The 14,918-nt window shown below is 45.2% G+C and overlaps 1 protein-coding gene across 1 annotated transcript; it reads right to left on the bottom strand.

The window, feature by feature from the left end:
* Positions 1-3,577: 3,577 nt before the first annotated feature.
* Positions 3,578-11,668, bottom strand: LOC125536301 (COP1-interacting protein 7). The gene is made up of 10 exons (XM_048699494.1): positions 11,279-11,668; positions 11,003-11,182; positions 10,793-10,898; positions 10,682-10,712; positions 10,282-10,315; positions 9,398-9,550; positions 6,652-8,704; positions 5,081-6,371; positions 4,121-4,204; positions 3,578-3,956 (listed from the first exon to the last, which is right to left on the bottom strand). The coding sequence occupies exons 1-10, from the start codon at positions 11,335-11,337 to the stop codon at positions 3,892-3,894; spliced, it is 4,056 nt and encodes a 1,351-aa protein (XP_048555451.1). The 5' UTR covers positions 11,338-11,668; the 3' UTR covers positions 3,578-3,891.
* Between the last annotated feature and the right edge of the window lie 3,250 nt (positions 11,669-14,918).

Raw genomic sequence — 14,918 nt, forward strand, 5'->3', positions numbered from 1 at the left:
TAGCCTCCACCTGCTATTGTTCAACCAGCCTCCACGGGGTCTTGTTCATCCACCCTCAGTCGGTTGGGGGTGCGACGGCTTCCTCGAGGTTCCCGCATGGTGCTTTTGTTCGCTTTTTGTCCATTTGGGTCGGCCGCCCGCTTGGCGTCCGCCCTATTCGAGAGGGTCGGCAGTGCGCCCAATGCGTCGACCCATATTTGCCGGCGTGGCCGGCTGGTCGCCCTTTTTCAACAAATAGCATAAATTCTTCATTATTTCACACACAAATTATGCATTTTCACAATCAAACATATAGTCCACACCTAAATAAATAGCATAGTTTCAAGCAAATAAATAGCATAGTCTTACAAGCCGAATAAAAATAAAATAGTCTCACATAGTTTTGTAAGCCGAATAAAAAGTACATCTATTGGTTGCCACCATGAGCCCACATGTGCTCAACCAAATCATTTTGTAGTTGCATGTGGGTTTCCCAATCACGCATGTCATGATGAAATTGGGTGAACTGTTCAAACGTTGCCGCTCCTCCATGCTCAGGCACAACATTCTCACCCTGAAACCGAAACCCTTGATCATAGAGACGTTCCGGACGCTCGTCTTCTACGATCATATTGTGCATGATCACATAAGCAGTCATCACCTCCCACAACTTCTTCGTGCTCCAAGTCCTAGCAGGATACCGAACGATGCCCCATCGAGATTGCAAAACACCAAAGGCACGCTCGACGTCCTTCCTAGCAGCAGAGTAAGGCATAGCCTAGTGGTGAAAAGGGGCTGATGCCTTTCCACCCACCCGGGTTCAAGGCATGATACTTGCAATTTGGGTTGTTGCATCAGTTATACTGTAGGGGCCTCCCTTACAGTCTTTCTGTCAAAAAAACGTCCTTCCTAGCACTCTCTTGCTCTTGGGCAAATCTTTTCCTCTTCGCTTCGACAGGGTTGGGGATTGTCTTCACGATAGTGGTCCACCGAGGATAGATACCGTCACCTAGGTGGTATCCTTTGTCGTAGTTGTGGTCGTTGATGGTAACATTCAACAGTAGGTTGTTGCCTTCGGCAAGCCTAGCAAACACCGGCGAGCGCTGAAACACGTTGATATCATTGTGTGATCTGGCCATGCCAAAGAAAGTGTGCCAGATCCAGAGATCTTGAGATGCCACGGCCTCAAGTATGACAATGCAAGCCCTGACATGGCTCTTATATTGTCCTTGCCAAGTAGAAGGGCAGTTCTTCCACTCCCAGTGCATGCAGTCTATGCTGCCAAGCATCCCTGGGAAGCCCCTGCTAGCATTCCTCGCCAACAAGTGGTTGCATCTTGAGGAGTCGACTCTCTCAAGTACTCAGGGCCAAACACAGCAATCACAGCCCTGCAGAACTTGTACAGGGAGTATAGGCATGTAGATTCGCTCATACGGGCGTACTCATCAATGAGATCACCGGGCACTCCGTATGCAAGCATCCGGGCGGCTGCAGTGCATTTCTGATGAGAGGAGAAGCCAATCTTTCCAAGGGCATCCTCTTTGCACTCTAAATAGTCATCGTAGCCGACCACCCCCTCTCTAATACGGTTGAAAAGATGCCTACTCATATGGAAACGACGGCGGAATTTCTAATCTTTGAACAACGGGTTCGTTGTGTCAAAGTAGTCCTTCCAAAGAAGGAAATGCTCGCTCTCTCGGTTGTGATTCAACGGCGGAAGGTGCCCCGGAATGAAGCCACGAAACAACGGCCGTTGGCTATTGAGGTGGTGATGGACCAACACGGCAGCCAAGATCTCCTCATCATCATCGGACAAGGAATCGTCAGAGTCGCAAAGGAAACTTTGGAAAAAGAACTCGTCGGCGGCGTCCATTTTGTACCTTGGCAAACTGTCGAACAGCTTGCGAGCGTCGAAGAAGGAGCCTACCGGCGAAGGGAGTCGCCCCGCCCTCGGACCAGCTAGCTGCCCTGGCAGCGTCCGAAGAGTGTGCCGGCGTCTGACGAAGGAGCTGGCGAGGCGGCTTCTTGGTCGCGGCTTTGTCGGGGAGTGGGGGGAGCTTTCGTGGGAGTAGGGGCGGCCAAACGACGGTGGCAGCGACGTGGGAGTTGGCGACGTTGTAGGAATGGATGTTGCGGCACCGGCAGCTGGTAGAGGCACCGGAACAAATGGGCGGCAGCATCAACGACGAAGGAGGCGGGCGAGGGTTTGCTGTTGGAATGGGAGAGGATGGCCAATGTGCCACCGACTAGCGAGCCAGGAGGAGTAGGCGGGCGCGCGCCTGTCTCGTGTCCGGGCCGACGCAAATCCAGCTCAGAAATGGGTCGGCAGGCGAACGAAAAGCGGACGCGCGTCCGTTTGGGTCGGCGTGTTGGGCCGACTTTTCTGTCCGCGCTAATCCAAACGGATGCGCGCGGGCGAAATGGGTCGGCGCATTGGAGTTACTTTTACTTCTAGTTGAGTACATGCCCTTCTAGTTGTTAGGATGGCTATACACGGGCGTATAGTTGGTATAGGTTCGCTGGATGACACCACATAGCACTGTCATGTACTGTGACTGGAGCGTTGTAGGTACCAAGGGCATCTCTAACCAGACCCTTAAAAGGGTTTAACGCCTCCAAAGATTCCCTTCTGAGGAGTAAAGTCGTACGTAGTTGAACTCTCATTTCTAACTCCTTAAATTTTGTAGAAGCATCGGCCGCCTCTCAAATGTGAGCAGTCCAACCCAAGCCTTAGCAAAAGACTCCATCAAGTTTTCTCTGCTCGAATGCAAAGTCAAAAGTGGGCTGAATGCAGTTACGGGAGATATACGATTGGTGTGCATGGACAGTGGCAGGATGTAGCACGAGCCATGCCATGATCTATCTACAGAGTCCATGACATGCCTCTACATGCGCTAGGTCGGGGCTTACACTAGTTGCTAGTACGTGGAACGTGGGAGCCTACACACACAGTAGCCACACGCAACTGCTACACCCGAGTGGTGTAAACTTGTAACGCATGCACATGGATCCTGTTTGCAAATTGACTGTTCTTGCACTTTCCGTCCAGATGCAAAAAGCATTTCCCTTATGGTTGTGATTTGTAAGTAATAACTAAATATTTGCACAAGAAATACACCATCAAAGACTGAACCTGGGGGAGTATATCTGAACCGAGAATCCCGTCACAATTTTGATGGAGATGTGGTCTTTTGAAAGAGCACGGACTGGACAAAGGGCATTGATTATGCCTCTTATTTACAAGTTCTTGGTTGAGAACCATGGAAGAAGAGCAGAGCAATTCACCCCTTTCTGATTCAGGAAGCCATGGGGAGTTTGCATGTCAGAGGATACAACTCGTTTACATGTTTTAAATCCAAGAATTCTGACACGAATTTGGCCCCAAACATTCCAAATTAACTAATACATAACATATGGTTCAGAAAATAAGAAGACTTTACACAGAAGGGGCCCCATTATGCATCACATGTCGCCTGTACAGGAAATGCTCCAGCAATATGTAATAAGGCATATGTATATGGAAGAAAATGGTATGATCTACTGAACAATACACAGCTTTGAAATGGATTTGTGATATGTGTGTGAACGACGAAACAAATGGAGTGGGAGATACAAGCATATCACAAAAATAATAAAAAATAATACAGTGTCTCTGGGCCAAGTGGAAAAATTGCAACAACAAAAATCTAGAAGTCCAACTCTACACAAGAGATGAAAAAAAGACAAGGAAAAAGAATTAGCAAACAACAACAGTGGACACGCTTAACTGGCAGCTTATAAGAATGACCATAGATACAGGATATGTATTTATATATGACAAGCTAGCAGTGTCGGCGTACCATCCGTGAAAATTTGATATCTTTACCTAGTTCCAGAAGAAACTTTATACAATCCAGCACTGGTGCTTGAGGGTCACCTTAGCCTAGCATCGCCTCCTTTGCTCCGGAATGTCGACAGGGAGAAGAATGAACGTGGTGCTGCAATTTTGGCGTGAAGATAGTTTTAGACTTTTGGTTAAGATTACCAATGACAGAACAGGTAACACTAATTATTGATAAAGATGAACAGTCACCTTCACGGGTTACGTTCTAATTGAGCAGCTTAACATAAGAACATACTACATGTCTAGACGTTTGTATACCTTTAATTGAGCTACCAGTCAGTTGATCCTCCCTCAGTCTAAAATTTGCAGGGGGGTTTGGAATGGAGCTGCGCAGCGATTGTTCTGCAAATTCAGATCTTAAGTAACCGGTATATGCAGGGAAAGAAATGAAGAGCAAAATAAAACAGTAACTGAAGCCTGAAAGGCACGTACAGCTTAAGACTCAAAAGTCAGAAGTCTAAGCAAATATCCACTGATGTAAATGTATCATTCCCATGCACAAAACTCTGTCAATACTGCATGCACATGATCTAGGAAAGCCCTATTTTGGGATTCTAGTTTTGGGTCCACCCATGTCACTGAGAAGCAGAACTTCATCCCATATGTCAGTATCATAAAGAAAATAGGGAGTTGGAATTGGGGAGAACATAAATATGATCAGTGCAAAGAGGTGGGTGAAGGAGGGGATTTAATATTTGTCACCAAAAAAACTGTGCTGCAAACGATACATTCATGTCAAGAGATAGAAGCAATTGATTCCAAGGTTAGTATATGTAACATGTAAAGAGAGGATATTAGCTTGTCAGCAAGGATAAAGTAACTCATTCACCGTCACTTTAATTTATCTGGTTATAATACTGAATCCAACATCAGAAGTTCTTAAATAAGCTGAAGATAGTGTGAGTCAACTTGCACACAAATAGTTTGACTTCACACAAAGTGTCATTTGCTTTTATCTGGAAACATGAAGGACCCTGAAAGACACATGTACTAAAATGAAGGCTTGCCCTATTGGTTTTATTCTGATCTAAGTATGGAAAGAAGCGTTGGAAAGTATTGAGTTGTTGCCAATAAAAGGTGGGTCTAGTTGTCATGGGGGACAAGCATAATCTAGGTCAGGACACTATACTTCAAATGGGTTAAAGCATACAATGCAATAAATACTCGAAGATATGATACTTGAAATAGCATGCATAGAGGATTATACAAAGAAAATACCTTGTTCAGTCAAAACCTCGTTCTCAACAAAACCATCATATGAAGAAAGATAGCCCATTCTTGACTTTCTGAAATCATCAGAGGATCCTATTGCCAGATCCCGGCCATCTTCCATATCATCATCACATTCTGAGGCAGTTGAAGCAGAAACCCAGTCATTTACTAAACCATCACCCCTATTCTTCCTCCCAAATTTCAGCAGCTTCTTAAACCCTTTTGGGACATCTTTACGTGGCTGTTGAGATGCATTGGCACCACCAAAAGGCATCTGAGCGCTGCCCCACTTTTTTCTCATCCGGGAAACATCAGCATCTGTTATTTGATCCAGCGAATGAGAGTTCCACGGTGATGGACTGCCGGTTGGTGAATCGACAAAAGCATCACCATCCGAGGTATCATTTGCATAAGGCAATAGGTGTGGATGACGCGAGCTCCAGGGGGCTGGTAATTCACCAGGTAAATCATGCATGTTTCCTGCAAAAGCATTAAACTTGGTACTGGATGCCTCCCTTGGAAAAGAAACATCGCCATTTTCTGATCCTGGATCGTCTGAATTTCCAAAATCCTGACTCAGTTTTGGAGTCTCACTGTCTGAATCAGCAGGAAAATCACTTTCCCTGAGATTCTCTTCAATGCTTTCGTATTCTTCATCTTTGGCATCATCTGGGGAATCCTCTTGCTGATCTGGAAAATCATCATCTTCATCCTGTAAGACACTTGCAAACATTGGTTGTCGAAATCCGGTTATACCGACAACTGGCAGAGTCCCATTGTCTTTCCTAACAAAAGACTTCGGTGCGCCAGATTTATGGGTGTTACTAGAAATTCCTGAGGGAGCCCAGTTGTAAATATCCTTGTTCACTGATGAAGTGTCCCTTAATTCACTAGCATTTAAGTTTTTTCTCATAGACTGTGACCCCCTTGATTGATCTTGATTCAAAATACTCTTTGACTCTTCAATTATGCTCTTACTACGGGAAAAACCTTTTGGCTGAGCCCTTGCAGTAGCTCTGCTATGACCAGCTGATGGCTTTGTATTTTCCTTTCTGAAGTCGGAGAAATTGGGAACTGACTGTGCAAGAGGATTTTCTGGTGGGTTCCTGCGATTTGCATAACCAGATCTTACAGCTCTTGACGAATGCTTATGGCCATGGACAGGAGCAACGGATTTCTTTTGTGTGTAAGCTACTTTGTTTGAAAAATGCTTCCTGGAATCAGCACTCCTGGAAGAACAATCACCAGATAGGTAATCACTGTTCATTTCATCTTCTACCAGGAAAGAATCTGCCCCCTGGAAAAGGCAAACATAACAAATTATTAACAAGCAAAATCCAGAAGTGCGCATTATTGCAAGTTGCAATATGTCAAATGATTGTAGCATTAATTCTACATCTATACTTGCTGAAAAACATACTTTCAGTACTTCGCAGAAAAATTGAACTAGCCTTTTACCTTTAGTAAAAAAAACAGAGTACAGCATTTGGGGTATAAGCTAGCATTACAAAATAACAGAATTTCTTAATTACTATTTTCTGTTGAAGTACAGAACTAATCCATGTAGAATCTAATACCTGATCCTTATTTCGTGAAACTGATTGCAAAGCAGATCGAGAGAATTTGGCCCGCATCTCAGCCTTGCTCCTTTCTAGACTTTCATGCATTGCCTTCAATATTGCTTCCTTCTCTTCTTTCTGCAGCTTCCAATCCTCCTTTAGTTTTGCATCCCTCTTCTGCATATATTGATCATAAAACTTTCCCCGTGACTCTTCTAGGCTAAGCATCCCAAGTTTTTCTGGTGTGCTGTTGTTATACCCTTCGTTGTCCACCATCTTCAGAAGCTCATTGGCATCAAAGTTGTTACTCTCCATCACAGTTTGTTTCGTACAAATCTTCTCTGGAAGAACCTGTGTAGGCTTTACCTCACTTAACCTAGGTGTGTCATCAACCTGTGCATCTGTAGACTTTCCTCTCCTGGAAGTGGTTAGCTTGTGTGCAGCAAATAGTTTCTCCAACTCATTGGCCTTCATTTGCAGTTCATCATGCCGATCTTGATTCCCCTTTGCCGGTTTCGTCACCCTAGTCTGCTCCAAGGGAATAGCATTTGCATCATTTACTGATTTAACTTTACCTCCCAGCAAACTCAATTCCTGCTCAGCATTAGATGATTGTCTGCTCAAATTTGATCCCTGGCGACTAGAATAATCCGATTGAGGCAGTATTTCAGACCCAACAGCAACCTTTCTCCGCACATCCTCTACCTTCCGTGGTAGACTTTTCCGCCGCGAGCTAGCATCATGAACTTCAGATTCTGTAGAGCCAGCTTCGTCCCTACCAGATGAACCCCTAACATTATTGCGAGAATTGGATGTGGCTTTTGATTTGAGATCGACACCACTTGACGTTTTCCCAACTGTTCGAAAGGATCGATCCTTCTTCACAACTGCATCTGCTCCAGCATGCATCTCTTTTGAACGAAGGCGAGAACCTCTACTATCTTTACGTCCAATCTGTTCACTTGCAACTGGTACTTCATGAGCAACAGGAGTTATTTCCTTATCTATCTGGACATGATCCTCTGACGATGGACTAGTTAAAGTATCATAATGTTTCGGGAAAGCTTCCTCAGCTGGCCTTGAAGATGTTTTTTGTCGGTTTTGAGTGGAAACATTTGAAGCAACATGCTCTGACAACTTTGTGTCACCTTGTCCTTGGTTAACTCCCTGCTCCTTGTCAAAGGACAACTCACTCTCAGTACTAGAGGCTATAGCCATGTCATCTCCCGAACAAGATCTAGTCTGCTTTTCAGGAGCCTCGGTAACAATGGCTGATAATGAGGGTGGAGATGTAGTATTAAAGGTTGAGGACGAAGAAGCATTTGTAGTGGTAGAATCCTTGGGCTTGTCACCATCCTTTTGACGTGACCAAGATTGAGATGTGTCTGGATTCTTCACCCCACTAGCATCCTTATCAGCTCTTACTTTTGAACTGGCCTCCAGATTGGCAGATGTTGGTGTCCCAGCTGGAGTTCCATTTTCACTTTTGTCATTAGAGCCACTGTTATCATTGTTACCCAGATCAATGCTCATGTCACTGACACTGCTCCACCTCCTTACCAACTTGTCCATGGACGCAACAGAAGGCACCCTGCGGTGCTCACCTTTCACTGGAACAACCTTAGCAGTACCTGCAGAGTTGCTGTTACCAGAAGTTGAAGTTTGCTCCTTTTGCTTATTCTCAAACATGCTTATTCTATCTTGCACACTCAAACGCCTCGAAAGCTCTTTAGCAGGAGCAGGAGGAGCATCAGTTTCGTTTTCTTGTTTATCTACTGTCTGCTGGATGGTTGGCTTAGATTGCTGTTCAGAGCTCGATCCTGATGGAACATCAACTGAATGTTGGTTGTTGCTTAATCTATCAGTATGCAGGACACTACCCCAACTTGTAGATCTATTGCTGGATCCACCGTGATCGGCCTGTGGCTCATCTATAGACATGTCTGAACTGCAGGAGTCACGAAGATCCCCATCTTCAAAGCTCTTCCAGTGTGATGAAGGTGCTGGGGATGCCTGAGGATTGATGTCTGGACGACGCTGGCAAAGGGACATATATTTGTTGCATGCTTCGCTGGATATAACAAGTTCAAGTTGTCATATGTATCTAAACACCATTCATCAAGAAAGACAACAAAGGAACAAAAAATAAACAACGACTGTGACAGAAGATATCATATCTCAATGCGCTCCAATTCAACATGACCCACCCTCCTAATTCCTAAGAGAACCTTCTCCTGCAAACTTTTCCCAATTTCCAGAATGATAACTTCAGGGTGCTTGAATTATTTCCTAAACTTGAGTTCTATTGTTTCTATACAACTTCCACCATCCAGCATCTCATTTTGTTAATTATGCCATGCTAATCCTCATAGAACTAAGTTTTTTTTTTGCGGGAGCATAGAACTAAGTTGACGTGTATTATAATGGCATTTGATAGAAACAGTCATAAACTTTCTCTTTACAGCTGCATGTTGTTTTATATCCTCAATTAGATCTGCTTGTTTGATGTCAAAAAGGATAACTTGAGCACATCAGTCTACTGCTGATGGGGGCTCACTTGTGCTAAATCTGCACATCAACTTTTAGATATACCAAAGTAGTTGTTGCTGGTGGATTGTACCTTAATGTGCTTACTAGATAAGCTGTAGCTGTAATTTCGTTGGACTACTTAACACTGACCACCAAGACTTTCGAGTAATACCCATACGCCTATATGATTGTAAGTTTATAACTGAATTATGGGCTTGACAAGCTTCAATCATACCTCAGCCTGCTGGCACCAAAGTGGTCCGCAAAATGGAGAAGCTCAGAGACACTATCATGGTTGAACCCTGCAGATGATGCCCGGGCACAAGACGTGACAAGGTCTTGTTTAAGTGCACTTAAACGGACATCAATTGCTCTAAGAAGCTCCTTCCTGCACAAAAATAGCCAGGGCATAAATTATGGATAGTTAAGATATTTCAGGTTGCATTAAAAGGGTAAAACTGTAAATTACTTGATACCACGACACAGCCTACAGACAAAAATTATGTATTCAAGATGTCTTGTCTATCAAAAACTCACAGCACATTGCGTTGTCACATGAATGCATATCAATCATTCTAATTTAGTAAGAAGTAGATTGAGTCTTGTACATAAATAAACAAAGGTGTAACAAAAAAAATGATAACCACGGTCCTCCAGTCAATAACATTTCATTAAACTAATAACAATTAGTCCTTATATAAGCACCGTAGACCAATTAAAGGATGGCAGTTTGTTTCACTCAAAGCTCCCAAAAAAGGAAGACAGAAATATATCCACAAAAAGTGCACGAGATGTAATCACAGAATAAAATCGAATTAACCATCCAGGATAAAGAAACTAACTTCATACGGGCGTTATTGTCCACATGCTACAAGTATCTGCACTCTGAATTTTTGCGAAAGGTTATAGAAAGGAGCTAACACGATGGGAACATCATTTCCACAATAATCATATGGAGTATAAACCACAATGTGTGCAAGACTTGGCAAAAAAACTACAGTTAACGTGTTTCATCACAATATTAATCTACTTAACAAAGTACAAACTAATTGTGAATGAATCAATTTTATCTGGCAAACAAGGTAAATGAGCGGCAATTGAAATAAGAGATGGACTTACTTTGTAATGTCTGCAGCTGCTGCTGAGGCTTCAGCTGACAAGCAGAAGAAGAGTTTACATAATTATATCCAGAAGGCAGAAGCATCACATGCTTCCATACATGACAGTAATAATGTCACATTAATCTAACATGTTACCTTATTAATGGAGGTTCATGTTAATATGTGATGAATAATATAGACATGGTGGCATCAATGTATCTAGCATTAATCAAAGGTTCCTAAATTCTTAATGCAAGCCAATAATACAGTTGCCAATTCAACAAGAGAACAATCTCTTGCTACTGGATTTTATCAGCTCCCATTGAGTAACTCCAGTTAAGATGGACTCGGTTTCTCATGATGAACGAGTGTTAATGAACTGTATGAGGTATGAAAAGACTCAAGACATTAGGGCATACCAGCTGGACCCGAGGTAGCACCTACAGCAGTCTGCATAAAGAATTGCCAATTTTAGACAAATGCTACACTGCATAACATGCTGAAAGAACTGCTTGATAATTGATACTCACTCCCTGTGCCGCGTAAATCTTCCTAGCCCCTTCTAGCTGCGACATTTCTGCATCGAACGTATTCGCCATCTCCAGCACCTCCGGCGTGCTCACGAAGCGCACGAACCTTCAAGCACAAAGGAACCAGGCAAGCACCCATCAGAATCCAATCTCCTCGACAATCGACAGACCACCGACCCGAGCACCGCCGCATAAGCCACATCAGCAAACCTCTCGAGGGTGCCCTTGCTGAACCACGCGGCGCGCCGGTCCAGCTGCAGCCGGATGGCCGGCTGCGGCGGCTGGGCCGCCGCCTGCTCCTCCGCGGCGCGCAGGTGCGTCACGAACGGCTTCACCGACCCAGACGCGATCTTCTCCGTCCGCCCACTGCCGGACACCACGAGCTCGCACCTGCGCAGGCAGAGTCAGTCAGCCAGCCACCCTCAGCCCACGCGAAACCGCAACGGAAGGGCGAGGCATCCCCTCCCCAGTGCCCCGCTTCCTCACCTGGAGCGGCGGGGGGAGAGCTGGAAGAGCGCGTAGTCGAGCGGCGCGTCGGGCTCCATGGCAGCGCCGCCGTCGCCGGCGAGGTCGGATCTGGTGGATCGCGGACGAGACCCGCCCCCCGCCCCTCCGCCTCCGCCGGAGCCGCCCCCGGGTAAACGCCGGGGAGACGGCGAGCCGCGCAATGCAGCTCCCGCGGCGACGAGATCGCGCGCAGCGGCGGCGTGCTGCGGCGGCGGCCCGGATCTCGGCCGCGCGCGCCCGAATCCGATAACGTGCGCCCTGCTGCGCTGTGGGGGGAGGGAGCGGAGTGGAGGGGGAGAGGACTAGAGAGAGAGAGAGCTCTGCTGGTTTGGTGGAGCTGGAGACTGGTACTGCCCTACGCCCTCTCTCTCCTCCGTGAGAAATGCGGGACGAAAAACGGACGAAGGTGAAACGGGAAACTTCCGGGGGTGTTTCGGGGAGATTAGCGGCCCTGATCTGGAGTTTCGGGGGAGCTTAGGCGTGATTAAGAGAGATTACGAGAGATTGTTGCTTTTGTTTTCATTTTCGTTTTTTATTATCCGTTTTCTCTGCTTTATGCGGCGGTGGCTGGCTTTTCGGGATAACAACGGCTTTGAGTGGACTGTTGGTGCGGGTCTGACCATTTTGCCCCTCAACAGAAAACGAAACTGGATGAGGGGCTCTGGTTTTGAATTTCGGAGGAGGGATTTTTCGAAAAGGATCACTGTCGTTGCTACTGACACGAGGATGGTGGGTGTGTAGCTTTTGTCTTGATTATTGAAAAAATGTACTGCAACGTACCATGTTTTTCTGTTTTGTCAATTTGTAACCCCAAACACCAATCTTTCGCGCGACAACTGGAAACAAACGTTACTATAACACATCTTTCAGCGACAGCAAGTGACGATGTGGGCATTTTGTTTTATCTTTTTTATTTTGCATGAAAACTACGACGTGGCCAACCATGATGAATTTGTTTGGTTGCAGCAAGGGCAATGAAAGATTTGCTACATAAGTTTGGTTTACGTTTACATATCTTGATTTTTTGATTAGATGTTGCATTACGCATTTAGCGTTGATTACTAGTTTGGTTAACGTTTACATATCTTGATTTTTGATTAGTTGCTGCCTTACACATTGCGCGTTGATGTACTGGTTGGAGTTCACTTTTTGTGTGCCCATGCTATGCCTAGGGCGTGACTCACAAGGGCATTATTGGTTAGGCACAGTGAACAGTGGTTAAGCGCCCCAAAAAAATTCTAGTCTAGTCGTTCTATAGGATCAGGGAGCCTCGAGAGGTCAAGAGCTCGACAGTGACGTCTCTTTATATATTTAGAAAGGATTTATCATTAATTTATGCAGCTCTCATATGGCGTTTGTCTAGTTATAGCATGGCATCATTACAGTCATGCATGCATAGTTGATACAAATAAATGAGGAAGAACCACCTCCTGATTTTCCTTTTATATCTTCTCATCATTTTACCTAGAGAAAAGTCCACATTACAATCTTGAACTAACTACACAGTTCAATATTCAACCCTCAACTACAAAACCGGTCATTCTACACCCCGAACTAACCACATGGTTCAAAAATCAACCTTCCATCCGGTTTTGACTCATTTGAGTGGTTTTGACCGCGTTGACCGGTGACTTGGCAGTGCCAAATCAGCAGCCCATGCAATAAAAAAGTTGGTTGGATCGTTCTCTTTGTAGTTCTCTCGTTGATTTGACCCGAGCTCTGCAAAACAGCCGCCGCTGCCTTGTTTGACAGCCCCGCCGACGACCAACCAGCAGCGCTGCACCTCCCCCCATATCTCCTGTCCCCGCGGTTAGCAGAAAGCCAGGAACCCCACTCGCTCTGCCGCTCCCGACTTCCTTACATGTTCCACCATCGGAGACCGACGTACGGCCTTCTCCGCTCGCCTGGCCCCTCCCTCTGGCACCTGGAGGCGCTCCCTCTCCCATAGCCGCAAAGGACGCCGAGCCCCTGCTGATCTATGAATCGATTCCTCTGACTGGTTGGTCCCTCACGGCCTCGTTGGCCCCTTCCCCTTCTTCTATACAGAAGAGCAGACCGGTAGTGAGCTCTCCGGCGAGGTGTCACGGGCTCGAGTGGTCTATGACGGGATGGAGACGGGTCCGGACGCACTTCTCGCCGACGACCTCGATGGCAGCGATGGCGCCCGCGAGAGAAAAGCTGTAAGTAGAGAAGACGAGCACGTAGGTCATCGCAAAAAAAGAAAAAAAGAAAAAAGAGGAGCACGTAGGTACGGCCACTACGTTAACAACCTCCTTGACCAACTCATCTAGATAAGCTCATGCATCATGCATTGGTAGTTACAGAGAGAGAAAGAGAGCTACGTGAGAGAATCTCACGTTGGTGCAGCCGGTCATCTAGGGGTATTCCAACAGAAAACGGAGAGAATGAGGATATATTTTTTCCTATAAGTGAGTCCCACATGTGAGGGGTCAGAAGGTGACATGGCACTGCCCAGTTATTTGTCAAAACCGCTCAAATGAGTCAAAACCGGATGGAGGGTTGATTTTTGAACCGAGTGATTAGTTCGGGGTGTAGGATGCCCGGTTTTGTAGTTGAGGGCTGAATATCAAACTGTGAGGTTAGTTCAAGGTTGTAATGTGGATTTTTCTTTTTTACCTAAGCCGGTCTTTCAAGAATTATTTTAGCCCAAACTAAATGCGAAAACAATATACCCTAGGTCTAAATGTTCACTGACATCTTCCTTGCTATTGAAAAATGAGGAGGCCAAGAAAAAAGAATCATATGCAAACTGTACGGTGTCTCGAATAACAAAGATAATGAGCAGGAGATTATCAGATCACGAGGTAATACCAACTCGACGTGTGGCAATCCACCATATATTGTGATGAAAACAACTCGAGAAATTGAGAGATTTGCAAGCAGTGCCTTATCTACAACAATAAGCATCCGGCTTTATGCATTAACAAGACCAAAGTATATCACAAAGCGAAACACTCAAAAGAAAAGTTTACTCTTTGTTTCCCTCACCTCGCGAGCACCCACCAAAAGCACGGGTATGCTTTAAGTATAAGTAATTATGTGTTCAACAAAATATAAATAATTTATGTTTTTCCAGGGGTTAACTATAGAGAAAATTATCTACATATAAAATTTTAAATACACTTCATTAGATATATCATGAGACATATTCTCATATTTAATATATACAAGATGGCTCGATTTTTCGACAAGATGGTATCATTTATTTTGTCAATTTGTAATCCCAACCACCAATCTTCATGCAACAACTAGAAATAATCGCTACTAACATATCTTTCAGCACCAACAAGTCAGTATGATTGTTGGGGAACGTAGTAATTTTAAAAAATTTCCTACGCACACGCAAGATCATGATGATGCATAGCAACGAGAGGGGTGAGTGTGATCTACGTACCCTTGTAGACCGACAGCGTAAGCGTTAGCACAACGCGGTTGATATAGTCGTACGTCTTCACGGCCCGACCGATCAAGCACCGAAACTACAACACCTCCGAGTTTTAGCACACGTTCAACTCGATGACGATCCCCGGACTACGATCCAACAAAGTGTCGGGGAAGAGTTCCGTCAGCACGACGGCGTGGTGACGATCTTGATGTT

Source organism: Triticum urartu, chromosome 2 (genome assembly GCF_003073215.2).
Source record: "Triticum urartu cultivar G1812 chromosome 2, Tu2.1, whole genome shotgun sequence".
In the NCBI taxonomy this organism is placed as follows: Eukaryota; Viridiplantae; Streptophyta; class Magnoliopsida; order Poales; family Poaceae; genus Triticum; species Triticum urartu.

Bases quoted from the DNA above. Each gene is read 5' to 3' on its own strand.
- LOC125536301 (XM_048699494.1), bottom strand. From the start codon at position 11,337: ATGGAGCCCGACGCGCCGCTCGACTACGCGCTCTTCCAGCTCTCCCCC. The intron at 4,205-5,080 runs GTATTTTCTTTG...CTGAATTTGCAG, and splicing joins CGAGGTTTTGACTGAACAAG to AACAATCGCTGCGCAGCTCC. The intron at 3,957-4,120 runs GTATACAAACGT...CCAAAATTGCAG, and splicing joins GACTGGTAGCTCAATTAAAG to CACCACGTTCATTCTTCTCC.